The sequence below is a fragment of the Pan paniscus genome, chromosome 19 (assembly GCF_029289425.2).
Source record: "Pan paniscus chromosome 19, NHGRI_mPanPan1-v2.0_pri, whole genome shotgun sequence".
Classification (NCBI taxonomy): Eukaryota; Metazoa; Chordata; class Mammalia; order Primates; family Hominidae; genus Pan; species Pan paniscus.
The window spans coordinates 35552256-35578101 of NC_073268.2; the positions used below are offsets into that span (position 1 = coordinate 35552256).

A 25846-nucleotide genomic window follows, 5' to 3' on the forward strand; every position below is an offset into this window, starting at 1 on the left:
GGTAGGGGAGGTGTTGGAGAAAAGTGAGCCAGGGTGGGTGGATGACAATGGAATGACATGGGTGCGTCTGCTGGCCCGGGGGGGAGCTGTTTCTCCAGAGAACCCTGACTGATAGTGGAATCTAGTCTTGACCTGTCACTTCTAGTCATGTGATCTGCAGTCACACTTCTCTACAACTGCTATTCCTCATCAAAAAACGAGTCTGCTGCATTACCTTAATTCTCAAGTCCCGGGGACCTTCATTAAACCAAATTCCATGCTTTCCTCCCAGATCTTAGTGAAAAACTCTCCAGGAAGTTTTCCTGAGGTCAGCCTCCTCAGATGGAGAGCACCTCTGTGTATATTCCAGCACTGTTTGTGTAGGTGCATCTGCTTGTGTGTCAGGATTTTGCCTTAGGGATGGAAAATGAATATTCTACCCCCAGCCTCATCCCACAGCATCTACAATGGAAACCCGAATCTGCAGTGCAGCTAAATAGGAAACTGGCCCTGGAATCTGAGGTCTGTCCCTGACTTTCATCTGCCCATGCAGGCGTCATCACTCTGCTCCCGGTGCCCTAATGGGCTTTTTGAACTCCCTAAGGACAGAAACTTGTATATCTTCCACTCGGAATTTCCAAGTCTAACTACACTGCTGGGCACACCATAAGTGCCAAATACCAGGTTCTAAATTGTACTGAATGTATCAGGCAACGGCCTTCTGCCCTGGAATGCTCTTACCCATTTGTTCCTAGCCAGCCCCACCCTTCCTGCCACCATGGTCACTTGTAATTGAGTGATGGAGCTTCTCTGCCTGTCTCTTATCACCTATGAGAACCATTCCAAAGGCAAATTTCCTCCTGAAAGGCAATAACAGATTTTACTCTCTATCTCTTCCTGCTTCCCTTCAGCCATGGAAGGCACTAGTGGGGTTGAGGTAGGGAGATACAGAGGGGGAATGAAGGAGTGAATTCTGACACCCCTTAACTGCCTGTGCCACCTTTAACAGTGTCCTCTCTAGCCTGTGTGGGGAGAACAGGGAAGAATCCTAGAAGCTGGGGGCTGGATGTGAAGATAAGAAAACGAAGGATTTGGCCCAGTGCAGAGGCTCACACCTGTAATCCCAGCACTTTGAGAGGCTGAGGCAGGTGGGTCACTTAAGGTCAGAAGTTTGAGACCAACCTGGCCAACATAGTGAAAACCCTTCTCTACTAAAATACAAAAATTAGCCGGGTGTGGTGTCACACACCTGTGATCCCAGCTACTCTGGATTCTGAGGCAGGAGAATTGCTTGAACCCGGGAAGCAGAGGTTGCAGTGAGCCGGGATCACGCCACTGCACTCCAGCCTGGGCAACGAGAGCGAAACTCCGTCTCAAAAGAAAGAAAGAAAGAAAGGAAAGAAGGAAGGGAGGGAGGGAAGGAAGGAAGGGAGGGAGGGAGGGAAGGGAGGGAGGGAGGGAGGGAGGGAGGGAGGAAGGAAGGAAGGAAGGAAGGAAGGAAGGAAGGAAGGAAGGAAAGGAAAGGAAGGAGAAGGATTTGTTCAGAAGGGAAGGAAGGAGAAGGATTTGTTCCTAGAGGGAAAAGCATCTAGGACTAGACTCAAAGACACACGTGTATTCATGTACACACCTAACTTCAGAAGGGAGGGACTGTGCTACATACACCTCGAGTAAACATATGGAGATATGCAAGCACATGCACTGGCAGAGACTACAGATGCAGGCACATACCTGGAGGGACTCTGCCGGAATGCACACAAACACCTACAAGGTGCTTACATGAGCTCACACACAGGATCCAGAGGCACGCACACAACCCAAAGGGTGATCCTCGGGGACATGGGCACATACACACCTAGAGATCATTCACATACAAGCGTTGCAGATGCATGCACATACCTAGCGTGCACTCACAGGGTGTACGTGGACACACACACCCAGGAGTTCACACAGGCACACACCTAGGGGGCGCTCCCAGGGCCCAAGCGCACACACGCACCTCAAAGGTGTCCACAGAGGCACACGCCCCCAGGACGCCGACGCACGCCTAGGGGGCGCTCGCAGGGCCGGCGCGCACCCGCACGCGCACACACCCCTGCCCAGCCTCCTGCCCGCCTCCGCCTTCGGAGGCTGACGCGCCCCGGCGCCGTTCCAGGCCTGTGCAGGGCGGATCGGCAGCCGCCTGGCGGCGATCCAGGGCGGTGCGGGGCCTGGGCGGGAGCCGGGAGGCGCGGCCGGCATGGAGGCGCTGCTGCTGGGCGCTGGGTTGCTGCTGGGCGCTTACGTGCTTGTCTACTACAACCTGGTGAAGGCCCCGCCGTGCGGCGGCATGGGCAACCTGCGGGGCCGCACGGCCGTGGTCACGGGTGAGTGCGGAGGCGGGTGAGTGCGAGCTGGCGGGGCGCGCGGAGAGGAGGCCGGGCCGGCGGTAGCAGCGGCCCGCCGGGCTCAGCTCAGCTCGGCTCCCGCCCGCGGTCCGCAGGCGCCAACAGCGGCATCGGAAAGATGACGGCGCTGGAGCTGGCGCGCCGGGGAGCGCGCGTGGTGCTGGCCTGCCGCAGCCAGGAGCGCGGGGAGGCGGCTGCCTTCGACCTCCGCCAGGTGAGAGGCAGCGGGGGCGCGTGGGACGGTGAGCCGAGAACCCGCCGGGACACAGAGAAGCCAGCAAAGGGGCTGCGGAGGATCCAGGTCCAGGGAGGAGAGCGCGGCGCGGGCGGCTGAGCGCGAAGAGGGAGTGCACGGAGCGCTGGGGTCACCCGAGGAAGGCGCACCAGAGCCGAGTGGGGGAGGGGCTTCCTGAAGGCCGTAATTGCAGTTCTGAGACGTTTAAGCATCAGTAGAAGTTGGGTTAATGATTAGTAGGAAAGGGAACAGCAGAGGGCACAGCATAAGCAAAGGCTCTGAGGCAAAGAGAGCTGGACTGATCTGAAAAACTGAGAAAAAGATTTAATGAGGCTGGAGCACAAAGTATGAGGAAGATGGGCAAATGAGGGGGCTGGAGAACATTCTAGAGCCTATTGAGAAACTTGGATTTTATAGATTGGGCAGCAGAGACCAGTGGAGACCATGAACGGCCCTCAGTAGGCTCCGGACTGTCAGAATAGCCTTTGGAAGGAACTCCTTTGTGGCTGCGTGGTGCCTGGAGTGGGGGGGCAAGAGCGGGAGAGAGGAGACCAGTGAGAAGTTACAGATTTTAGGGTAAATGGTAATGGGGAAAGGAGGTGATAATAATAATAGCAAGTACCTACCCAGTGCTGCTAGAGTGTATTTTACACGTTAACTCCTTTCATCCTCACAAAAGCTCAGTGAGATTGGGACTGTTGTTATTATTATTCCCTTTACGCAGTGAGAGAACTGAGGCCCAGAGAGATTAAGTATCTTGCCCAAGGTCACACTTTAGTAAAAGGCAAAGTCAGGATTTGAATCCACACACTTATCTAGTACACTCTAAGACACAGGGGCAGATTTTAGTAAACAGTAGGAGATGGACTCTCAGAATTTGGTGCCTGGGGAGAGGGAAGAGGAGAGAGATGCCTGGTGACAAGCCCAGCCCTTGCCTCTCCACAGGAGAGTGGGAACAATGAGGTCATCTTCATGGCCTTGGACTTGGCCAGTCTGGCCTCGGTGCGGGCCTTTGCCACTGCCTTTCTGAGCTCTGAGCCACGGTTGGACATCCTCATCCACAATGCCGGTGAGGGGCAGCAGGCCCTGCGTGGGGGTGGGGTGGCGGGTGGCCAGGGGCAACTGCCCCCTCCAGCGGGGGCCCTGCTGGGGCCAGTGGACACATGGGAAGGATGCCCCCTTCTCCCATCTCATAGATAGGGATGCCAAGGCTGCAGAGCTCCTTCTGGAGCAGCCGCTCACATTTAGCCTCTGCCCCAGGGATCAGTTCCTGTGGCCGGACCCGCGAGGCGTTTAACCTGCTGCTTCGGGTGAACCATATTGGTCCCTTTCTGCTGACACATCTGCTGCTGCCTTGCCTGAAGGCATGTGCCCCTAGCCGAGTGGTGGTGGTAGCCTCAGCTGCCCACTGTCGGGGACGTCTTGACTTCAAACGCCTGGACCGCCCAGTGGTGGGCTGGCGGCAGGAGCTGCGGGCATATGCTGACACTAAGCTGGCTAATGTACTGTTTGCCCGGGAGCTCGCCAACCAGCTTGAGGCCACTGGCGTCACCTGCTATGCAGCCCACCCAGGTGAGGTCTGGTTCTTTGGCTTCCGATTCCCCTCTCCTTTCCTTGCCCCATCCTGTGCCCCCCACACCACTACCGCCTCCCCACCCTCCATCCCTCATTGAGTCACAGAATCTCAGGGCAGGAAGGAAGCATAGTCCAAGGAGAGACCTGTTCCTTGCTGCTCTTGGAACCAGGCTCTCCTGGTTTAGGTTCTTCCTCTCACACCACAAGCCTGGATCCTCAGCCCTGGGGGGTATATGGCCATGAATAAGACCTGGATTCCCACCCCCAGGAGCCATCTGCACTGACTGAACTGATAATGATGATGATGATAGCTAATAATTCATCCAAGAAGCATTTACCGAGTACCTACTCTGTATCAGGCATTATTTGCAGTGCTGGGGATATAGCAGTGAACAAAACAAAGACCCTGCCCTCATAGAGTTTGCATTCTAGTTTGGAGGAGAGGGAGACAGCCAATAAATATATACAATGAGGGGTGGTGATAGAGTGCTCTGAGGAAAAAGGAAACAGCGAGGGGCAAATGGAATGGGAATATGGTGTGGCAGTCAAGGAAGACATATCTATAAAGGTGACATTTGAACAGAGGTCTGAAAGATACATGGCTCACTGGGGAGATGCCCAGAAAAAGAGAGAACAGCGCAAATAATAAGTGCAGAGGGGCTGGAAGCGGTGGCTCATGCCTGTAATCCCAGCACTTTAGGAGGCCAAGGCTGGTAGATCACTTGAGGTCAGGAGTTCGAGACCAACCTGGGCAACATGGTGAAACCCCATCTCTAGGCTGGGCATGGTGGCTCACACCTGTAATCCCAGCATTTTGGGAGGCCGAGGCGGGCAATCACAAGGTCAGGAGTTCGAGACCAGCCTGACCAACATGGTGAAGCCCCGTCTCTACTAAAAATACAAAAATTAGCCAGGCATGGTGGCGCGCGCCTGTAATCCCAGCTACTCAGGAGGCTGAGGCAGGAGAATCGCTTTCATCCGGGAGGTGGAGGTTGCAGTGAGCCGTGATCACGCCACTGCACTCCAGCCTGGGGGACAGAGCAAGACTCCATCTCAAAAAAAAAGAAAAAAAAAAAAGAAAACCTGTCTCTACTACAAATACAAAAATTAGCTAGGCATTGTGGCTATCACCTGTAGTCCCAGCTATTCAGGAGGCTGAGGCAGGAGAATCGCCTGAACCTGGAGGTGGACGTTGCCAGTAAGCTGAGATCTCGCCACTGTACTCCAGCCTGGGTGACAGAGCGAGACTCTGTCTCCAAAACAGAAAAAAGTAAGTGCAGAGGCCCTAAGGCAGAAGTTCCTGGTGTGCTTGAGAAAGGCTAATGTGGCTGGAACAGAGTGAGGGGGGAGAGTGGCAAGAGGTGAGGTCATAGAGAGGCACTGTGTCCTGTAGGGTTTGGAGGGAGGTTCACTATAGGCATTCTGGCTTTTACTCTGAGTGAGATAATTGGGGATCCAGAGCAACACTTTGTCTTATGGAAGAGGTTATACCAGGATAACAAGATCTGTCATATTCATATTACCATACTGCATTTTAGATAGTCACTGCCTAAGGCTCATTAGTAATTATAATAGCGATGATCACAATTAGCCTTTATTAAGCCTTTATTACACTCCATATCACTAATGTCCAAAATAGTGGCTGGTATACTGCAAGTACTTAATAAATGCTGGTTAAACAAGGAACAGGACTTGAGCTAGAAGAAAAGATGGAGAGAGACTGAGAATTGTTTCAGACATGGAACACAGCATGAACAAAATCTGGGATGTGGGGTGAACAAGCAGTCTGGATGGAAGCGAAGAGGCTTCATGCAGGAAATGAGTGAAGTCACCTCGCAGAAGCCCCGAATGCCTGGTAAATACTATCCTGGTTCCCTTGAAACCAGATTCTGTCCCTGTTCTTCTAGCTCTGTTCTATTTTTTTTGTTGTTGTTTTTTTTTTTTTAAAGAGACAGAGCTTGACTATGTTGCCCAGTCTGGTCTCAAACTCCTGAGCTCAAGTGATCCTCCTGCTCCGCCTCCCGAGTAGCTGTGACTGTAAATACACACCACTGCGCCTAGCCCAACTCCTTTCTTTCTTCCTGCCTACAGGGCCTGTGAACTCGGAGCTGTTCCTGCGCCATGTTCCTGGATGGCTGCGCCCACTTTTGCGCCCATTGGCTTGGCTGGTGCTCCGGGCACCAAGAGGGGGTGCCCAGACACCCCTGTATTGTGCTCTACAAGAGGGCATCGAGCCCCTCAGTGGGAGATATTTTGCCAACTGCCATGTGGAAGAGGTGCCTCCAGCTGCCCGAGACGACCGGGCAGCCCATCGGCTATGGGAGGCCAGCAAGATGCTGGCAGGGCTTGGGCCTGGGGAGGATGCTGAACCCAATGAAGACCCCCAGTCTGAGGACTCAGAGGCCCCATCTTCTCTAAGCACCCCCCACCCTGAGGAGCCCACAGTTTCTCAACCTTACCCCAGCCCTCAGAGCTCACCAGATTTGTCTAAGATGACGCACCGAATTCAGGCTAAAGTTGAGCCTGAGATCCAGCTCTCCTAACCCTCAGGCCAGGATGCTTTCCATGGCACTTCATGGTCCTTTAAAACCTCGGATGTGTGCCAGGCCATGCCCTGGACACTGACGGGTTTGTGATCTTGACCTCCATGGCTACTTTCTGGGGCCCCAAGCTGTGCCCTGGACATCTCTTTTCCTGGTTGAAGGAATAATGGGTGATTATTTCTTCCTGAGAGTGACAGTAACCCCAGATGGAGAGATAGGGGTATGCTAGACACTGTGCTTCTCGGAAATTTGGATGTAGTATTTTCAGGCCCCACCCTCATTGATTCTGATCAGCTCTGGAGCAGAGGCAGGGAGTTTGCAATGTGATGCACTGCCAACATTGAGAATTAGTGAATTGATCCCTTTGCAACCGTCTAGCTAGGTAGTTAAATTACCCCCATGTTAATGAGGCGGAATTAGGCTCCCGAGCTAAGGGACTCGCCTAGGGTCTCACAGTGAGTAGGAGGAGGGCCTGGGATCTGAACCCAAGGGTCTGAGGCCAGGGCCGACTGCCGTAAGATGGGTGCTGAGAAGTGAGTCAGGGCAGGGCGGCTGGTATCGAGGTGCCCCATGGGAGTAAGGGGACGCCTTCCGGGCGGATGCAGGGCTGGGGCCATCTGTATCTGAAGCCCCTCGGAATAAAGCGCGTTGACCGCCGAGGCTGCGCTCGCTCCTGCCTCAACGCGCCGGCCCCGCCCTCCGCCGCCACACTTCCGGCGGGGCTGCGACCGCAGAGGGGCGCGGGCGAGCGAGCGGGCGGCCGGCCGCTGGGGGTGGCGGGATAGGCTGGGCGCGGCCGGCGCTGCAGACCCGCTGCTGTTGTCCGGGTCTGTGCGGTCCCGAGGGCCCTCCGTGCCGCCGGCGCCATGGGCAATTGCCACACGGTGGGGCCCAACGAGGCGCTGGTGGTTTCAGGTGAGGGGGCGGCGGGGAAGGTGGGCGCTGTGGAGGGTGCTCGGGGTGGGTGCAGGGCTGGGGAGTGCACGGGGAAGAGCTGGGCCTGAGTCCACCGCGCGGCGCAGGGCGCTGGCCCCCGGGCCGCACCTGAGGCCCCTTCCAAGAGAGATCTCGTGCTCACGCTTTCCTTGCTGCGCACCCTCGGGCACCCACCAGGGGCTCCCCCTCCCGCTGTGGGTTTTCCTGTGTTTATTTGCTTCTCCTCCCCCTCCCTAGGCGGGCCTCTCCGCCGCTCTACTGTGAGGTTGGGGGTCCCGAACTGAAGCCGCGGGGTTCCAGGAGGGAGGGAACTGGTGGTTCCGGGAACGCAGAGGTTTGGCTGGATTCCAGCGCCCGGGATGGGGGGCGGGTCGCGCAGCCCTGGAGGGCAGGTGCCTGTATGGGGAGGGGCCCTGAAACAGAGGTCGTTTCTCGGCACAGTCAGACCCGTTAATTCCAAGCAGGCTGGGGCTTGTTGGGGATTACCGGCACTGCCCGCCCAGGAGACGCGGATGCGGCCTCTACAGGTTGGGAAACCCGGTTCTGGGCAGTGCAGTTTGGGATTGCAAAATGCTGCAAGTTCCAGAATTTCTATCTAGGTGGGGCATGGGGACTGCGGTACTGGGGAAAAGGAACTGCTATTGAGATTTTATATTTGGGGTGCTTTGAGAAGCGGCTGACACCTTGCAAGCCACCGGGTTGTGCAGCTCCTTGCTCTCAGGAGCTGGGGGACGGGGGTCGTGGTGCCTGACAGCTTGGAGGCCTGGAGCTGGAGGAATTTCTCTTCTCTATCTTCCCACTATCAGTGCTGATTTTTTCAGCCTGCGTGCAGATTTGGTAGAACTGGTTACTGAAGAGATAGAAGGGGATAGAAGCCCTGAGCCAGGCCTCACAGCTGCCAACCCTTGGAGAGGGGTGATAAATCCACTGGGAATTTTCATTCCAAAACATGGCTTCAGGCTCACTTTGGATCTCAAAATCAGTCTCTCCACTGGGACATCCCCAGTGTGTGGGAGATAAGTACCCTACCCCCCTGAAGACCAGAAATAGCCTTAAGGACAGAAGGGAGACTCCCAGAGAACACTAAATGCAGACTTGCTCCTCCATAAGACCTAGACCTGTCTCCCAGTCCCCACCCTTAGAGAAGGCTTTTAGAGACCAGAATCTGCACTGCACTTTGTTTTTCTTGTGGAATTTCCTTCAGGAAGCCCAGACTCTGAGCTGAGAAGACAAAAGCTCCAGTTCCATCCTTGTGGAAAGTCTTGGGACTGAGGGGCAAGAAGAGCCCCAGAGATGGGTTGCTCTGTGCCTTCCAGTTACTGAGAACCTGGTCTTCAGAACAGAAGTCAATGCACTGTTAGCTTCAACGCTATTTTAGGGGTGGGAAGAGGAGATCTTGCTGAGAACTGAGGATGCTGGAGTCAGGGAAGCAGAGAAGGTTGGCGGGGGTGACAGATAATGCCTGGCACAATGATACCTTGGGATTTGAGATGATCAAGCTGAGATCCAGCTCCCTCTTGTGTGTGGACTCCTGAGAGAGCAGAGCAACTGCCCCCACCCCTGCCCCCACCTGTCTGCCTTGCTCCTTGGACCTGCGTCTAAGACCAGAGGCATCTCACCCAGCCCAGTTTCAGAAGGAGGATGCTAATACATCTCATGGTCATCTTTTCCATCCTTTCTTATTATCTAACTTCCCTCCTTCAGTTTGTAACATAAAACCTTTTTTCTCTCTACTTTTGAAAATTTTAAAGGGGAATCCTTTTCGTTTGGACGGGGTCGGGGGATGGGGATAAGGGGGGAGAAAAGCATAATTTTATTTTCACTCACTCTAACTGAAATTTAGTGTTTTCTGTGATTATGAATGTTGGCAACAATTCATGATAGTATTAGCAGAAAGTTTCCTACTACACTACAGTTATTTCTGGTACCTTGAAAATCTATTGGCCGGGCACGGTGGCTCATGCCTGTAATTCCAGCACTTTGGGAGGCCGAGATGGGAGGATCAACTGAGGTCAGGAGTTGGAGACCGTTCTGGCTAACATGGTGAAATCCCGTTTCTGTTAAAAATACAAAAAATTAGCCGGGCATAGTGATGCACGCTTGTAAGCTTCTCAAAAAAAAAAAAGGAAATAATTCATCTGTATTTTGGCATTAAGCTAATAATTAGATTTACCACTAGATCTTACTATTTAATGTATTAATAAAGAATGACATATTACTAATATTGCACACTTGGTTTTAAATTTTGATAACTTTCAATATAATGTCTTATGTATTTATTTTATGAATTTATAAGTATTCTTGGCCAGACTAATGCCTGTAATTCCAGCAATTTGAGAGGCTGAGGCAGATGGATCACTCGAGGCCAGGAGTTTGAGACCAGCTTGGGCAATATGGCAAAACTCTGTCTCTACCAAAAAAAAAAAAAAATTAGCCAGGAGTGGTGGCACATACCTGTGGTCCCAGCTACTCCGGAGGCTGAGGTGGGAGGATCGCTTGAGCCCAGAAGGCAGAGGATGCATTGAGCCAAGATCACACCACTGCACTCCAGCCTGGGCAACAGAGTGAGACCCTGTTTCAATAAATAAATAAATAATAAACAAATATTCTTGAGGAGGGGTCCTTAGGCATTGCTGGATTGCTAAAGGGGTATGTGGCTCAAAAAAGACTAAACCCCCTAGTAGGATATGGACTTTTTTTTTTTTTTTTTTTGAAATACAGTCTTGCTCTGTCACCCAGGCTACTAGAGTGCAGTAGCATGATCACAGCTCACTGCAGCCTCGACCTCCCAGGCTCAAGCAATCCTCCCACCTCAGCCTCCCAAGTAGCTGAGACTATAAGTGGACGCCACCACACTCAGTATTTAAAAAAAAAAAAAAAAAAAAAAAAGGTCTTGCTCTGTTGCCCAGGCTGGAGTGCAGTGGTATGACTTCAGCTCACTGCAGCCTCCACCTACCAGGTTCAAGCCATTCTCATGTCTCAGCCTCCCAAGTAGCTGGGATTACAGGCGCACGCCACAGTGCCCAGCTAATTTTTATATTTTTAGTAGAGACAGGGTTTCACCATGTTGGCCAGGCTGTTCTCAAACTCCTGGCCTCAAGTGATCCGCCCACCTCGGCCTCCCAAAGTGCTGGGATTACAGGTGTTAGCCACCATGCCTGGCTGCTAATTTTTAATTTTTTGTAGAGACAGGGTCTCCCTGTGTTGCCCAGACTGTTCTCAAACTCCTGGGCTCAAGCAATCCTCCCACCTCAGCCTCCCAAAGTGCTGGAATTACAGTCATGAGCCATCATGCCCAGCCAGGATATGGACTTCTTGACTAGTAGGAAGAAAGTGGGCTGGACACAGTGGCTCACACTTGTAATCCCAGCACTTTAGGAGACCGAGGTGGGAGGATAACTTGAGGCCCAGAGTTTGAGACCAGCTTGTGCAACATAGTGATGTAACAGGACGAGCTGCAGACAAAACTTCTCATATACTGAGTTGTAGAAGGAAAGGCTTTATTCAGCTGGGAGCATCGGCAAGCTACTGCCTTAAAATCCGAGCTCCTCGAGTGCCCAATTTCTGTCCCTTTTAAGGGCTCACAACACTAAAGATTTCACATGAAAGGGTCGTGATTGATAGAGCAATCTAGGGGATACGTAACAGGGGTTTCATGCACTGGTAGTCAGAGTGAAACAGAATAGGGCAGGGAGTTTCACAATGTTCTTCTATAAAATGTCTGCAATCTATGAATAACATCGGTTTCTAAGTTATGAGTTGATTTTTAACTACTAGGTTTAGGCCAGGCAGGCCCAGGCCTGGTTTCGGGCCTGGCGCTGGGCTGCCTGTCTTTGATTTCACTTCCTTGTTTTTTTCTTAAAACAGGTACTGAGTATAAAACAATATGAGAGGGTCTCTCTCTTCCCTCAGCGAGACCCTGTCTCTACAAAAACAATTCTTTTTAATTAGACAGGCATTGCGGTGTATGGAAGGCTGAGGCTGGAGGATCGCTTGAGCCCGTGAGTTCAAAGCTGCAGTGAGCTGTGATTACACCACTGCATTCAGCCTGGGTGACAGAGCACAATACTGTCTCAAAAAAAAAAAAAAAAAAGAAGGTGGAGGAAGGCCAGGAAGGGCAGGGGATGTTCCTAAGAGGGCATAGTGGTGGGCTGTGTCCTGGGGAAGGGCTAAGGGAGTGGAACAGAGGTTATCGTGGGGTATTTTGTGGTTCTTCAGCTTAATTGTGGAAAGGGAAAGCAAGTTGGATTAGAAAGAATAGAGTGAGGTACAGTTAGGAGAAACTTCCAGGTCTTGAGTAAGAGTTAGGGAAATCAAGGAAGAGGCACCTAACTGGCCTCTTGGGAGGGGTGCTCAGGCTGAGTGACCAGGAAGCTGGCAGGAAGTTGCCTTCCAGGGGAGGATGCTGGTAGGGGCGGGTAATCTGGCAGTTTCAGCTTCCTGTTGTTGCTACCCTTGGGAACCTGGCAATGTTGCCCTTGGCCAAGGCCCAGCTTGAGCTGTGGCAGCCTGCTCCCCAAGCCAAAGAATAAGTTAAAGGTAAAGGGTGGGCTGGGTGCGGTGGCTCATGCCTGTAATCCCAGCACTTTGGGCACCTGAGGCAGGCAGATCACCTGAGGTCAGGAGTTCGAGACCAGCCCGGCCAACATGGCGAAACCCCATCTCTACTAACAATTTAAAAATTAGCCAGACGTGGTGGTGGTTGCCTGTAATCCCAGCCACTTGGGAGGCTGAGGCAGGAGAATCGCTTGAATCTGGGAGGCGGAAGTTGCATTGAGCTGATATTGTGGCAGTGCACTCCAACCTGGGCAACAGAGCAAGAGTCTGTCTCAAAAAAAAAAGATAAAGAGTGGCCATCTAGGGCCGGGCGCGGTGGCTCGCACCTGTAATCCCAGCACTTTGGGAAGCCGAGCTGGGCAGATCACGAGGTCAGGAGATCGAGATCATCCTGGCTGACAAGGTGAAACCCGGCTCTATTAAAATACAAAAAAAACTGGGCATGGTGGCGGGCGCCTGTAGTCCCAGCTGCTTGGGAGGCTGAGGCAGGAGAATGGCGTGAACCCAGGAGGCGGAGCTTGTGCCAGTGCACTCCAGCCTGGGCGACAGAGCGAGACTCTATCTCAAAAAAAAAAAAAAAAAAAGAGTGGCCATCTACCCTGTCCATCCCCCACCCCACTCCCACATCCTACCCCCACCACTACCACCTTCCCACTGCACATTGAGAAGTCCCATGGGGCTAGCCCAAGGCAGCCATGCCCCAGCCCCCACCAGGCCAGAAGATGTAGAATAAGCTGTGATTTTTGGTCCCCTTCCAGTTTCACTTGATCCTGAGAAGGTTTGGGTTTCAGATTGAGTGCTTGTCCTCAGAGGCCTCCCCACCCCACTTCCCAGGTCAGAGAAGCCCGGAATGGCTTACCTTGAACAGCAGCCCTGTTAACAGGTAGTTCTACCCCAGAGAAACAGACAGAGACCCAGGACCCCGTCTTACTGTTCCCTGCCCACACTGTTCTTTGATCCCTGGACCTCTGGTTCTGCTGCTGGAACTTCACGCATGGCAGCAGACCCAGAAAACTGGGTTACCTACCTGGTAAGCAGTATTAGATGCAAGCTCTCCAACCTTTCAAGCCCTCCCCACTGGGGGTGAGGTGGAGCAGTTCTTTATTTCTTTGCCTCCACCCACCGAAAATTTGTCCCCAGTTTCCCATTCTCTCCATTGTGTCTGTTTCTATTATTGTCCTCAACACCCACCCAAACCCAGACTCTACAGCTGCACTGTCCGATGTGGACAGGAGCCACAGGTGGCCATTTAAGTTAATTAAAAAATTCAGTTCCCCAGTCATACCAGCCTCATTTGAAGTGCACAACAGTCATATGTTGCTAGAGGCTGCTGTACTGCACAGCATAAACACAGAAGAAGATATAGAACATTCCTACCCTCACAGAAAGTTGTCATGGATAAGACTGCTCTAGAAGTTGTCTGCCAGTATCAGCCACCATGCCTTGCCTGGATTACTGCAAGAGACCAGTCTCCCTGATCCCAGTGTCTTCCTCCTCATGCAAAGTGGTGTGTGTTTCTCAAGGGTAACCTTGCTCCCTGTCACTCACATACACAGCTTCTTGGCCTGACACACAAGACACTGTGTGATCTGCCCTCTGCCCCTCCACTTGCCTTATTCCCTGCCGTGAGTCCTCAGAGACACTAACCCAGCTACATGAAACTCCCCCAGACCCTTGACCTTGGGAGTCAGACAACCTTTTGAGGTTCTTTGAAGCTTTCATGAAAACCTAACTTTGTGAACATGGAAATGATAATGCTCGGCCAGGCGCGGCGGCTCATGCCTGTAATCCCAGCACTTTGAGAGGCCAACGCATGTGGATCGCTTGAGCCCAGGAATTCGAGAACAGCCTGGGCAACATGGTGAAACCTTGTCTCCACAAAAAATACAAAAATTAGCTGGGCATGGGGGCACACACCTGTGGTTCCAGCTACTCGAGAAGCTAAGGTGGGAGGATGGATTGAGCCCAAGAGGTGGAGGCTACAGTGAGCCGTGTACTCCAGCAGTGCTGTGCTCGTGTACAGTGTACTCCAGCCTGGGCGACAGAATGAGACCCTGTCTCAAAAAAAAAAAAAAAAAAGAAAAAAGAAATGATAACACTCTCTGGTTTTTCCCAGATCACATATTTCCTTTGAATACTGTTTCCTGTACATTTTTTTGCACTGCAAGTTAACTGCCTGTCCAGTTTTATGAAGGTTTCCTTGAACTTGATGAGGAATTTTGGCATTAACAAGAGAGTTCACTATAAGAATCTCAGGAATTGCCGGGCGCGGTGGCTCACACCTGTAATCCCAGCACTTTGGGAAGCTGAGGTGGGCAGATCATGAGGTTAGGAGATCGTGACCATCCTGGCTAACACGGTGAAACCCCGTCTCTACTAAAAATACAAAAAATCAGCTGGGCGTGGTGGCAGGCACCTGTAGTCCCAGCTATTCGGGAGGCTGAGGCAGGAGAATTGCGTGAACCCGGGAGGTGGAGCTTGCAGTGAGCTGAGATCGCACCACTGCACTCCAGCCTGGGCGACAGAGCGAGACTCCGTCTCAAAAAAAAAAAAAAAAAAGAAATCTCAGGAATTGATTTTTCTCGTTTCTGTATAGGGAACATATAGAACATGTCTACAGCATGGATCTGGGTTGTGGCTGAATTAGATGTTCTGTGTAGCTGACACACTGTTTCCAAGAACCACTTCCTTTTTAGGCCTTTATGCTTTCTCCACTTCTCCCATTGGTACCACAAGTTAGCCTTTGTTTTGAGGCCTTGCCTTCCCCACCCGTTCCCATGAGAGGAAAACAGTCATTCTGAATGTTTTGGAAGTAGAGAACCAGCCTCACTGAGATGTGTCTGCCAGGCAGAAGAACAAACCCCCTTGCCTTGGTTGGGAGACTCTTCCTTCCCTCCCAGCCCCCCAGTGTTGTCCCTGTCTGCGTTCCCTCTCTGTCTACACCCCCCGTGATAACAGGTGAACTCCAGGGCATACTTGTTTATTGAATGAATTAATTAAAAATGGAAGCTGGACCAGGCGCGGTGGCTCATGCCTGTAATCCCAGCATTTTGGGAGGCTGAGGCAGGTGGATCACAAGGTCAAGAGTTCGAGACCAGCCTGGCCAACATGGTGAAACCCCGTCTCTACTAAGAATACAAAAATTAGACGGGCATGATGATGCATGCCTGTAATCCCAGCTACTCGGGAGGCTGAGGCAGGTGAATTGCTTGAACCTGGGAGGCAGAGGTTGCAGTGAGCCAAGATCACGCCACTGCACTCCAGCCTGGGCAACAGAGCAAAACTCCATCTCCAGAAAAACAAAAAAAAAAGGAAGCTGGCCTGGCGAGGTGGCTCACACCTGTAATGCCAGCACTTTGGGAGGCCAAGGCAGGCAGATTGCCTAAGGCCAAGAGTTTGAGACCAGCCTGGCCAACATGATGAAACTCTGTCTGTACTAAAAATACAAAAATTAGCCAGGTATGCTGTGGCGGACACCTGTGATCCCAGCAACTCGGGAGGCTGAGGCAGGAGAACCACTTGAACCCAGGAGGCAGAGGTTGCAGTGAGCCGAGACTGCGCCACTGTACTCTAGCCTGGGCAACAGAGTGACATTCTGTCTGAAAAAAAAAAAAAAAAGCTTTTTCAGATCACCTCTGCCCATTGTCCTGTTCTGTTCTTCTTTTCTCTGGAAGCACTTACATTCTAAACTATTCATTGGCTATCCTTCTCTTTATGTAAATTGCCTGTCTACCAATCTAGACTTTAACTCCCATAAGGGTAGGGAGAACTTCTCTCTCATTGATGTGTAACCTCAGCACTAGGCACCCAACAGTAGGCGTTGTCAAGTATCAGAGCAGGTAAAGGACAAAAGTTGCTATCAGTGGGCTGGAGGGTAGACAGACCCAAGAACCGACTGACCTGCGGTGGTTTGCTTTGCTCCCCAGGGGGCTGTTGTGGTTCCGACTATAAACAGTACGTGTTTGGCGGCTGGGCCTGGGCCTGGTGGTGTATCTCCGACACTCAGAGGTAAGCACCTGGGGGCTCTAGGACCTGTCATGGAGTGGGCCAGGGAGAGAGGGGCTTCCAGCATTGTTCTGCTTCACTCTGAGGGTCAGCTAGAGCATCTACCATTTCCACATTCCATTCTGGCGGTGGAGGGGTGGGGTTGGGGGGGACTTCCTAAGAAGCATGTAAGATGGGTTGCACAGGGGTGCAGGAGACATGCATCAGGAAGGTCTGTCATGGGCACCCCCTCCTTAGTGGGTGTTCTTTTTTCCACTGGAGGTGGCATTACTTCTGTCCCAGAGAATTCAGGGTCATAACCCAGGCAGAATCTTGATTTCCTGATTATAACTCAAAGTTATTTAAGAAGTCTTTATTATACGCCCAGTTTGGAGTGGGCGTATGAAGGGAGGAAAGGCTGGAGGGACCCCATGCACACCCTTACCTATGCAGGCCCTGGGGTAATCCAGGCAGGGACTATGTGGCAGAGAATGGACATATAGTCAAAAGTGGTTCTGTGACAGTGGTAAGTTAGACAGGGAGGGGGACCTAACGAATTAGTGCTGGGACTGAGCAAGACAGGTCTGGACCTCCTAAATCAGTCTGGAAAGACTTACTAGAGGAAGTGAGATTTCAGCTCCCCAGAGGGCCCACCATCCAGCTCTACCTGCCGCTGCCTGCAGAGCCTAGGGCAGGGCCAGACCTGGCCTCTCCTGCCACCCTCACTGCCCACCCGGGAGATGAGGCACGCCAGCTACCTTTCCACGATCGCCCCCTTCCTGATTATGGGAGATGGGGCGGTGGGGAGGGGAGGAGCAGATCCTTCCCAACCAGGACCCAGGCAACAAGGGCAGCAGAGCTGTGGGCATGTTGCAAGGGGGTCGGTCACCCCACAGGGGAAATCATGGAGATTCCAGTGGAAACCCCCTCTGCCCCATCCCCCACCCGTCAGCAGCTCACGTCTGCACCAAGCTGCTATCGCTTGAGGCTCCTGGGAGTCTGAGGGCATCTGCTAGGGTCGGGGGGAATGGGAAGCATGGCACAATGGATTAACTTCACTGGTTCCCAGTAACCGCTCCACTCTCCCACCTCTCCCCTCACTTTACCCGACCAGAGGTGAGCGATGCTGGGGACTCTTCTGGTCCAAGGCTCAAAGTGTCAGAGTAATCAGTAGTGGCCACAGCCTCCACTCGAGAGGATCCTGGCCACACCTGAGCGGGCCAGTGGCCTGTCAGAAGCCGTGGGGAGCCCTCTCCAGACATAACTGCCACCCCACACACTGTGCATTCCCAGCACAACAGAGTAGCTTGTCCAGACACCTGCCCTGCGTGGGCAGCCACTGCTAGGCCAATTCCCCTGCAGTCCTTTCTCCAGATTCTTGGTCCCCTGCTCTCCCTTCCTGCTCCAGGGAGCAGAGCCAGGACAGAAGGGCCAAGCCTTTCTGACAGCAAGTTTGGAAGTTAGAGGTGAAGGGCCTTGTATCTCTTCCCAGGACACCGACCTCACACCCAGGCTCTACATCCTCCCTCTGGTCTCACTTGCTGGGTAGTCTGAGCCAGTAATCCTTCTCCTTCTTACCCCTTTTCTGGGGGGCAGCCTCTTCCCTACTCCCTAGCCTGCTTGGGGGACGCCTCCACAGGCTGGGGCTTTATTTCCCTAGGCTGGCAGGAGCCTCTCGGGTCAGAGTAGAGGCTTCTAACTCAGCCTGGATACTCAGCCTCCCTCTCAAGGTCCTTTCTGCAGCTGTCTATATGTCACGTGCCCTTGGGGTCAGCCATTCTTCTTCCAGGCTCAGTGACCCCTCCTGCTGCATTTTGCTGCCACATCCTATACTATCCCGAGGCCCTGATGTGGGCAGCTGTCTCCCTCTTACCTGAGCAATTCTTCCACCTTTGGCATCTGAGCTGCAGCCTCCCTTCTTCCCTCCCCACTACCCTTCCTCCCTCCCTCCCTCTCCCCTATTTCCCTCTCTCCTTCCCCAGAAGAGAGCTTGGTGGGTTCCTGTCTGAGCTGGGTCAAGAATCCTCTCAGGCCCAAGGATGCTAGTGTTAGGGGCTCGAATGAAGGCAACTTTTGCACATCTGCATGGCCAGTGCCCCAGGGCTGGCACTGTGGGGATGGCCCCTCCTGGGATTGAGATGGGGGCTGCACATTGACTGCTGCTCCTTATCACCCCCTCCACCTGCTTCTGCCCCTTCACCCTCGGCCTCTGTCCTCTCTTCCTTCCTCTGATTTAGGGAAACCTTCCACACTGTCCACAGCCTGGCCTCTGCCTAGACAATCACCCTGCACACACACTGCCTAGGGACGCCCAGCCAGGATGGGCCAGGGAGCTTCGAGGCACCTTGTTTTCTTTGCCAATAATCTTCTCTCTGCCCCTGGCCAACTTTGGAAATTCCCAATTAAATGCCTCCCTTATCTCCCGGTTATCCCTGAGTATTCTGGCAGGAGCACACTCTCCCCCAGCCTTCCTTGGCCCCACATCAGAACATTTGGGCTTTTCTGGCCTCACCTTGCCTTAGTGATAGATAGTGCAGACCTGGCGGATTCGGCATTTGCTAAAGCTCAGGAGTCCCCAGAATAGCCTCCCACTCCCGATTTCTGGAAACACAGGTTTACCTGTGTGAAGACGGGGGGCTAAGCCTCAGTCTCCCAGATTGCGACAGGATCCCTGGGAAAGTGAGGTGGCGGGCAACCCAGGTGCCCTGTGCACAAGCCTCCTGACCTCAGGCCGCAGGCCCAGGGTGGCAGCAGGCATCTTCCCCAGCCTAGCAGGTCCTCACTAAAAGGGTTTGGGGGCTAGAGAAGAGACCCAGAGGCCTCGGATCAGCACAGGAGGTCGCTGCTGTCCTGCAGCCCTCGGCTGAGCTGGCAGTTGGGGGGTTGGATTACTGACAGCATGCCCCCCCCCCCCCCGCCCCCAGGTGTCAGGCATCGGTGCTTGTCTGGTAACTACTGTGTGTGTTTGCTGTGTCCCCTCCTTCCCTTCCTGTCCCTACCTCTCCCCACCCCCTGGCTGCTCCTCAGACTGTCTCTGGAGGTTATGACCATCCTGTGTCGCTGTGAGAATATTGAGACGTCGGAGGGGGTTCCACTATTCGTAACAGGGGTTGCACAGGTAATAACCCACCTGCTTCCTCCTCCGTGTCTAACCTTCTCTCTTCCTGCCCTGCGGGGCCTGGCGGACAGGAGCCGATGGACTCCCCTCCTGAGACCGTGCCTTCCTCCCTCTCCTCTTTTCTCTCCTCCACTGCTCTGGGTGCCAGGATGGATCCCTGTAGATCCCCAGGTCCCTTGCCCTTGCCTATTGGACTGCAAGTGGGGAAACAGCAAGGGATTCTGGAAGCTCTGCCAAGTCTGCCAGTGAGTGTCCCTGGATGCCAGGCCTTCGTTACCATGCAGCCATAGCTGGTGAAATCTATTCTTGGGCTTGGGTGTTAATTAGCTCCAAATGCTTACTCTGTCATGTGTGGGTTCCCCTCTTCATTGCTTCATTCACCAGCTCTCTGCTGAGCACCTTCTCAGTTTGAGGCATGTGGACTGCAGGAGCGAACAATAAAAAGCCCCTGCCCCCTCAGAGCCTGTGTGCCAGCGGGTTCCCAGCCTGGAAGAGGCCTGAACCACATCTTTCTCACCCCCTCCCTCTGCATTCAGTTGCCCTTCAGCCTCTGCTTAGGCAAAAACACTACACCACCATTCCCTTCTTCACCCATCCTGCCATCTCTAATGGGGAAGGGGACCATCCCCATCCCCTTAGCCCTTGTAGCCATGGGAGGTGCAGAGGCCTGGGAGGCTCGGAGCACCTTGTGTGGAAGGGGTAGGGTCCAGGCCTCCTTCAATACTCTATTTGATGCAGTCCTCTCTCCTTCCACACCCACACCTACACTTGAAACACCTGCAAAGCCCAGATCCCTTTTAAAGTGGGTGACTGTGGACCCTGGAGGAGTCAGATTGCATGGCCAGAACAACTCTTTCCAGGGTTAACACTCCTTGGCCAAGAAGCTCTAGTGTGACTTCAGTCTAAATTCCCCATGTGACCCACCTGGGCGTAATACCAGACATGGGTTTCAAGTCAAAGGCTGCAGCCACCAGGTAGAGCTTCTCTGGCAAGGGGCAGGTACAGAATCACTTCCATCTTAGCCCAGCAGTAGGCATACTCCAGGATGCCAGGCAATCAGGCAGAGCTTTCCAAGCAGCTTCCTGGGGCACCCTGGGGTGCTGGGTAGACCAAGGAATGGGCAAGGGCCCCTGTGGGAGGCTCAGTTGACATCCACGGATGGCCTGCACAGCAGGGCCGGGAGGACCAGCACTGACTTGCTATCCTAGAACATACACACAGCTACACCTGGATTCTCCCCTGACCAACAGCCCCCGACCACCCACAACCACTTCTTTCTACTTCCTTTTCCTCACAATTCCAGCCAGGCTGACTTGAGCAGAGGGTGTGTGCACATATGCAGCCCACTTCCACTCCTTCCCCTGGGGCCACCTGCACCCACCCTGCCCTCGTGCCCACCTCCTTCTCAGACACTCCCATCTCAGCCCCGTGGAGAGTCCTCCCTCCACCTTCCTCACCAGGACCCAGCCGGAGCAGTGAGGTACTGGCCTCTTTCCCAACACCACCAGGCCCTGCGCCCCCAGACCCATGCCCCTGTTTTGCGTTTCTTGGCAGGATTTCCCTAGAGATTATGACGTTGCAGCCCCGCTGCGAGGACGTAGAGACGGCCGAGGGGGTAGCTTTAACTGTGACGGGTGTCGCCCAGGTATAGTAACTCAGCAGCCCTGCGCATGTCCGTTGAGCTGCCTGGTCCCGTACTCGGGTTCGGGGGGAGGAGGAGAGGACAGCAGCCAGGGGCAGTCTCTCTCCAGCACCCCAGCCCCCGCAAGTCCCACAAGAGAGGGCTAGTCGGGTCGTCGCCACTGGAACATGCTCACCGGGCCCTTTTGGCCACCCAGCAGGACTAACAGACACCCCTTCTCTCCTCAGCGGGCCCACGAGGGACAGAACCAGTGCTGAGGGCTCCTGGCTCACTAACCCCACCCCCATTCTTTGCAGGTGTTGGAAATGTCAAGCCCCAGAATCCAGGCCTTCCTTGTTCCCTGGGTACGGGGTGGGAGGGGTGGGGCCCAGAGGGAGAGGCCATGTGAGGCAGAGGAGCTCTGGACTCTGGGAGTTGGAGGCTGCGTCATATCCCCTGCTGGGGGCCTAGGTGAGGGCTTCCTGCCCCGATCCACCTCTTGGCTTCACAGGGCAGTGAGGTTCAGCCATGCTGTAGGCCTCGGCGAGGGGTTGGCTGAGTAACTCAAGAAGGAGAGGCACCCTCGGTTGCATCCCCCAACCCTCTCCTGCCCTGTCCAGGCTCTTTCCTTCTCTGTCTGTGTCCCTATTGCTCATTCTGCTTGTCATACTCTCTGCCCCTCAGCCTGAGGGTCTCCCACGTGTAGGAAGCCTGCAAGGGAGGAATTAGCTGGTGAGGGGACAGTAGGCTGGAGGGGTGGGGAGACAAGCCCCGAATGCCCAGGAGAGGCCGTGGCAGGGCCTGGGGCTGCCAGTGCAGGTGAAGTTTCGTAGTGAGAGAAGCCCTTGTGCTGCTATCTCCCCACTAGAGGCCTCAGACAGATTCCAGCCCCCCAGGGCCTCCAGGTCTGAAAAAAGGAAGGGAGGAGGCACAGCCACCATCCTGCCTACCTCTGGGTCTGGGGCCTTTGTCTGCCTCGCTCCAGCCTGGCTGAAGCGCCTTTGTCGTCACTGGCAGGTGAAGATCATGACGGAGAAGGAACTCCTGGCCGTGGCTTGTGAGCAGTTTCTGGGTAAGAATGTGCAGGACATCAAAAACGTCGTCCTGCAGACCCTGGAGGGACATCTGCGCTCCATCCTCGGTGAGGCTCTGTTCAGCCTTTGAGGAGCCTCACGGGGCCCCTAAGCCAAGGCAGGGAGGTGTGCAGGGCTGGGCAGGGGGCCTGTTTCACAGGAGTTTCAAGCTAAAACACTTTTCCTCAAATATTTAATTTCAAAACTTCAGGCGACTTGAGTTAAGGAGAGGGTATGAGTGAAGGGGTGGGATGGGGGCTGTCGGTCTGCTCAGGAACCTAGTGCTGCTTGGGACACTTTTCCTCGTTCAGCCTGGACTGTGCAGCAGGAAGCTCGGTGTTAAGTGCTGTTGAGAAGATACCCCAGGAAGACCCAGCTCAGAGTGCAGCACCCCGCATGCACCCCTACCTCTACATGCATGCCTCCTCCCTTCCCCAGCTGGCTGGGTCCCTGGGGAGCCAGCCCTTGATCCCTCTGCCCCCAGGGACCCTGACAGTGGAGCAGATTTATCAGGACCGGGACCAGTTTGCCAAGCTGGTGCGGGAGGTGGCAGCCCCTGATGTTGGCCGCATGGGCATTGAGATCCTCAGCTTCACCATCAAGGTACGATGTGATGGGAAGCTGTATCTCCTGGCGTCCATCTGGGAGATGGTGGCTTGGCTAGAGGGGCACCTTTGTGCCTCTGGCTGCTCCTTTGAGCCTCTGATACCCCCTTCCCTCCCCAGGACGTGTATGACAAAGTGGACTATCTGAGCTCCCTGGGCAAGACGCAGACTGCTGTGGTGCAGAGAGATGCTGACATTGGCGTGGCCGAGGCTGAACGGGACGCAGGCATCCGGGTACGTGGGTTCAAGGATGGGAAGCTCAGGGGTGATGGGACCATGATGACTCAGGACCTCTACTCACTCACCTGCCCCTTCTGCCCCTTTTGTCCCCAGGAAGCTGAGTGCAAGAAGGAGATGCTGGATGTGAAGTTCATGGCAGACACCAAGATTGCTGACTCTAAGCGAGCCTTCGAGCTGCAAAAGTCAGCCTTCAGTGAGGAGGTTAACATCAAGGTGAGCAGCCTGAGGACATCCTGGGATGGGGCTCAGGGATCAGGACTTGGTGACCAGCCTCTAATGTGCCAAACACCCTCTTGCCACAGACAGCTGAGGCCCAGTTGGCCTATGAGCTGCAGGGGGCCCGTGAACAGCAGAAGATCCGGCAGGAAGAGATTGAGATTGAGGTTGTGCAGCGCAAGAAACAGATTGCCGTGGAGGCACAGGAGATCCTGCGTACGGACAAGGAGCTCATCGCTACAGTGCGCCGGCCTGCTGAGGCCGAGGCCCACCGCATCCAGCAGATTGCTGAGGGTGAAAAGTGAGAGCCGCCCAGGTGCCGGGGTCAGGGCTTAGTCAGGCTCCTCTGCCTTCAGTGCACTCCCTCTACTCTCCTGACCACAGCTTGGAAGCCACTTCTCCCCCTCCACTGTGTCTTCTTACTCACTGTGAAGTGAGGATAACCCCATGTCCCCTGTGGGACTGCTGTTAGGAAGACTAAATAGATAAAGGAGGCTCCAGTGCCTGGTGTAGTGCTTGGGCATAGACGGCATCCTGGTTTGTCCCCTCCCACTTACAGATGGGAGCCGGTGGCCTTTCCCTGGCCAGAGCCGGAAGGTCAGGCCACCCCCCTCCGTTCCAATGTCTACCACCCCGACAGCCCCCAGAGCAGAGGGTTTGAAGGTTTGCTGGCCCCCAGGCAAGGCTTGAGAGGACCCTGGTATGTCCCACTGATCCTAACTGGCCTGGGCTCCCCCAGGGTGAAGCAGGTCCTCTTGGCACAGGCAGAGGCTGAGAAGATCCGCAAAATCGGGGAGGCGGAAGCGGCAGTCATCGAGGCGATGGGCAAGGCAGAGGCTGAGCGGATGAAGCTCAAGGCAGAAGCCTACCAGAAATACGGAGATGCAGCCAAGATGGCCTTGGTGCTAGAGGCCCTGCCTCAGGTGAGGCTTCCACCCAAGCGGGTCCTAGGGTTCAAGTGTCCTTGCTTGACAAGCTGGGCAAGTGCCAGAACTTCTCTGGGCCTTGCGAGTAACACAGGGACAGATGGCTAGAAGGGTTAAATGAGGAGCATCCTCAGCAGGGGGCAGGAACCCTACAAAGGCCTAAGCCATCCCTGGCCCACAGGGCGTCTCTTACCATGGCTCGAGACTAAGGGCCACCCAGGCTGCTTTGGGGTTGGAGTGAGTTAAGGAAGGGAGGGAGAGATGCTGGACCGGGCTGAGAACAGAGTCAGCACCAACCAGGCTGTCCTCCCACTCTTACCTCCTAGATTGCTGCCAAAATCGCTGCCCCACTTACTAAGGTCGATGAGATTGTGGTCCTCAGTGGAGACAACAGTAAGGTCACATCAGAAGTGAACCGACTGCTGGCCGAGCTGCCTGCCTCTGTGCATGCCCTCACAGGCGTGGACCTGTCTAAGGTATGTGCCTGCCTAGCTGCGGTGGGGTTGCCCAGGTAGCCCGTCGGACTGGCCCAGGCAAAGTGGTCCTGGGCTCTGGAGCCAAGGTCTCATGGCATCTCCCATCCTTGCAGATACCCCTGATCAAGAAGGCCACTGGTGTGCAGGTGTGAGGCTCCTGCAGGCCCACTCTCTTCAGCAGCCACCCGGCCCTCCCTCCAGCACCCGTTTTAATCCCACAGAACAACGGGAACGTTACTGACTCTGGTGCCTTATCTCGAAGGGACCAGAAGTGCTGCGTGTTCAGGCCATCTCTGGCTGTCTTCCTGTCTCTCCTGTCTGTCCACCTCCTCCTCTTCCTCTCCTTTACCCCACTTTCACTGCCACTTTCATCAGGTTTGTGTCTCATCTCCCTGCGTGTCTTTTCCTTTGTCTGTCTTTTTCTTTCCCCCATGCACATCATGTAGATTAAACTGAAGATGTTTATTACAATCACTCTCTGTGGGGGGTGGCCCCGCTGCTCCTCAGAATCCTGGTGCCTTGAAGTTCTCTGTGCATCTGTCCATCCTCCCTATGGCCCTGGCCAGAGCTCAGCATGGGCAGGGGTTCTGGGTAGGACGGTCACTGTCCTCTCTCCTGGACTGGTCTTCCCAGCCCTAAACCCTGCCCCAGGAAGCCCACAGCCTCACCCGCTGCTGCCCCTCTAGGTCTGGGCAGCCATGACCTGCAGGGCCCAGAGACACTGTCCTTCCCCTCATCCACCCAAGGCCCCAGCCAGCGCTCGTACCCTGTCCTTTCTCCCTGACCCCAAGGGCACAGAGGCAAGGCCTCCTGTCTACAGCAGCTTCCTCAGTTTCCTACTGCCTTAGGAGGCCCCTGCTTGTGCTCAGGGAAGGCCTCTTCATGGGCATGTTCCTGCTGGGGGCGGTGCGGTTTGGTCCCAACTCTGCTAAGTTTTCTGAGATGAGGGTCTAGCCCTGTTGGGGACAGAAAAGTGTGTAGACCTTCTTCCTGCTAGGGCTGCACTGTCCTGGGTGTTGGGCCCTTCTGGTGGACAAGGCTGTGCCAACCCTGTACAGAATCGAGTGCTGTAGCCTGGCCAGACCCCAGAGCCCTTGTGCCATCTTTCTTCCTGGCCAGAGTGATGGGGTTCCAGCCATGGGGAAGCAACCCAATCCTCTGTCTCCTTGCTCCAATGGAGGCAGAAGAGCCCAGGACCCAAGCGTCTTGGCAGGGGTGCTGTGAGTGTCCAGTGGTCCCAGCTCCCCACCCTGGCCCTGCCCCAGCCTGTGTAGCTCTTCCTGCATGTGGATGCTGCATGTCTGGTCTGGGGCTTGGATGTTGCACTGCCCCACTGCCTGTCCCTTCTGGTAAAATAAAGATCTCTTAATGCCCA

General features: G+C 54.4%; 2 protein-coding genes across 4 annotated transcripts; both read left to right on the forward strand.

Annotated features, from left to right (window-relative positions):
• Positions 1-2069: 2069 nt before the first annotated feature.
• DHRS13 (dehydrogenase/reductase 13) lies at positions 2070-9884 on the forward strand. The gene is made up of 6 exons (XM_034942183.3): positions 2070-2345; positions 2462-2580; positions 3547-3670; positions 3862-4173; positions 6268-7634; positions 8860-9884. Exons 1-5 carry the CDS (start codon positions 2219-2221, stop codon positions 6717-6719), a joined length of 1134 nt encoding a protein of 377 aa, XP_034798074.1. The 5' UTR covers positions 2070-2218; the 3' UTR covers positions 6720-7634; positions 8860-9884.
• FLOT2 (flotillin 2) lies at positions 7495-25846 on the forward strand. Of its 3 annotated transcripts, none has more exons than XM_057300205.1 (11): positions 7495-7634; positions 16139-16220; positions 19224-19314; positions 21953-22076; positions 22493-22611; positions 22734-22847; positions 22947-23066; positions 23156-23370; positions 23809-23992; positions 24322-24471; positions 24585-25846. In XM_057300205.1, exons 1-11 carry the CDS (start codon positions 7586-7588, stop codon positions 24621-24623), a joined length of 1287 nt encoding a protein of 428 aa, XP_057156188.1. In that variant the 5' UTR covers positions 7495-7585; the 3' UTR covers positions 24624-25846. The 3 variants fall into 3 exon arrangements, with proteins under 3 accessions (XP_057156188.1, XP_003812744.1, XP_034798073.1); XM_003812696.6 differs by lacking the exon at positions 19224-19314 and adding an exon at positions 20869-20959; XM_034942182.3 differs by lacking the exons at positions 7495-7634; positions 16139-16220 and adding an exon at positions 20869-20959 and having other exon boundaries at positions 19291-19314.

Excerpts from the sequence above, each read along its gene's own strand:
- DHRS13 (XM_034942183.3), top strand. The coding sequence starts at position 2,219 with ATGGAGGCGCTGCTGCTGGGCGCTGGGTTGCTGCTGGGCGCTTACGTG. Across the intron at positions 2,581-3,546 it reads CTGCCTTCGACCTCCGCCAG|GAGAGTGGGAACAATGAGGT; the intron begins GTGAGAGGCAGC and ends GCCTCTCCACAG. Across the intron at positions 4,174-6,267 it reads CTGCTATGCAGCCCACCCAG|GGCCTGTGAACTCGGAGCTG; the intron begins GTGAGGTCTGGT and ends TCCTGCCTACAG.
- FLOT2 (XM_057300205.1), top strand. The coding sequence starts at position 7,586 with ATGGGCAATTGCCACACGGTGGGGCCCAACGAGGCGCTGGTGGTTTCA. Across the intron at positions 7,635-16,138 it reads CGAGGCGCTGGTGGTTTCAG|GGGGCTGTTGTGGTTCCGAC; the intron begins GTGAGGGGGCGG and ends TTTGCTCCCCAG. Across the intron at positions 22,612-22,733 it reads TCCTCAGCTTCACCATCAAG|GACGTGTATGACAAAGTGGA; the intron begins GTACGATGTGAT and ends TTCCCTCCCCAG.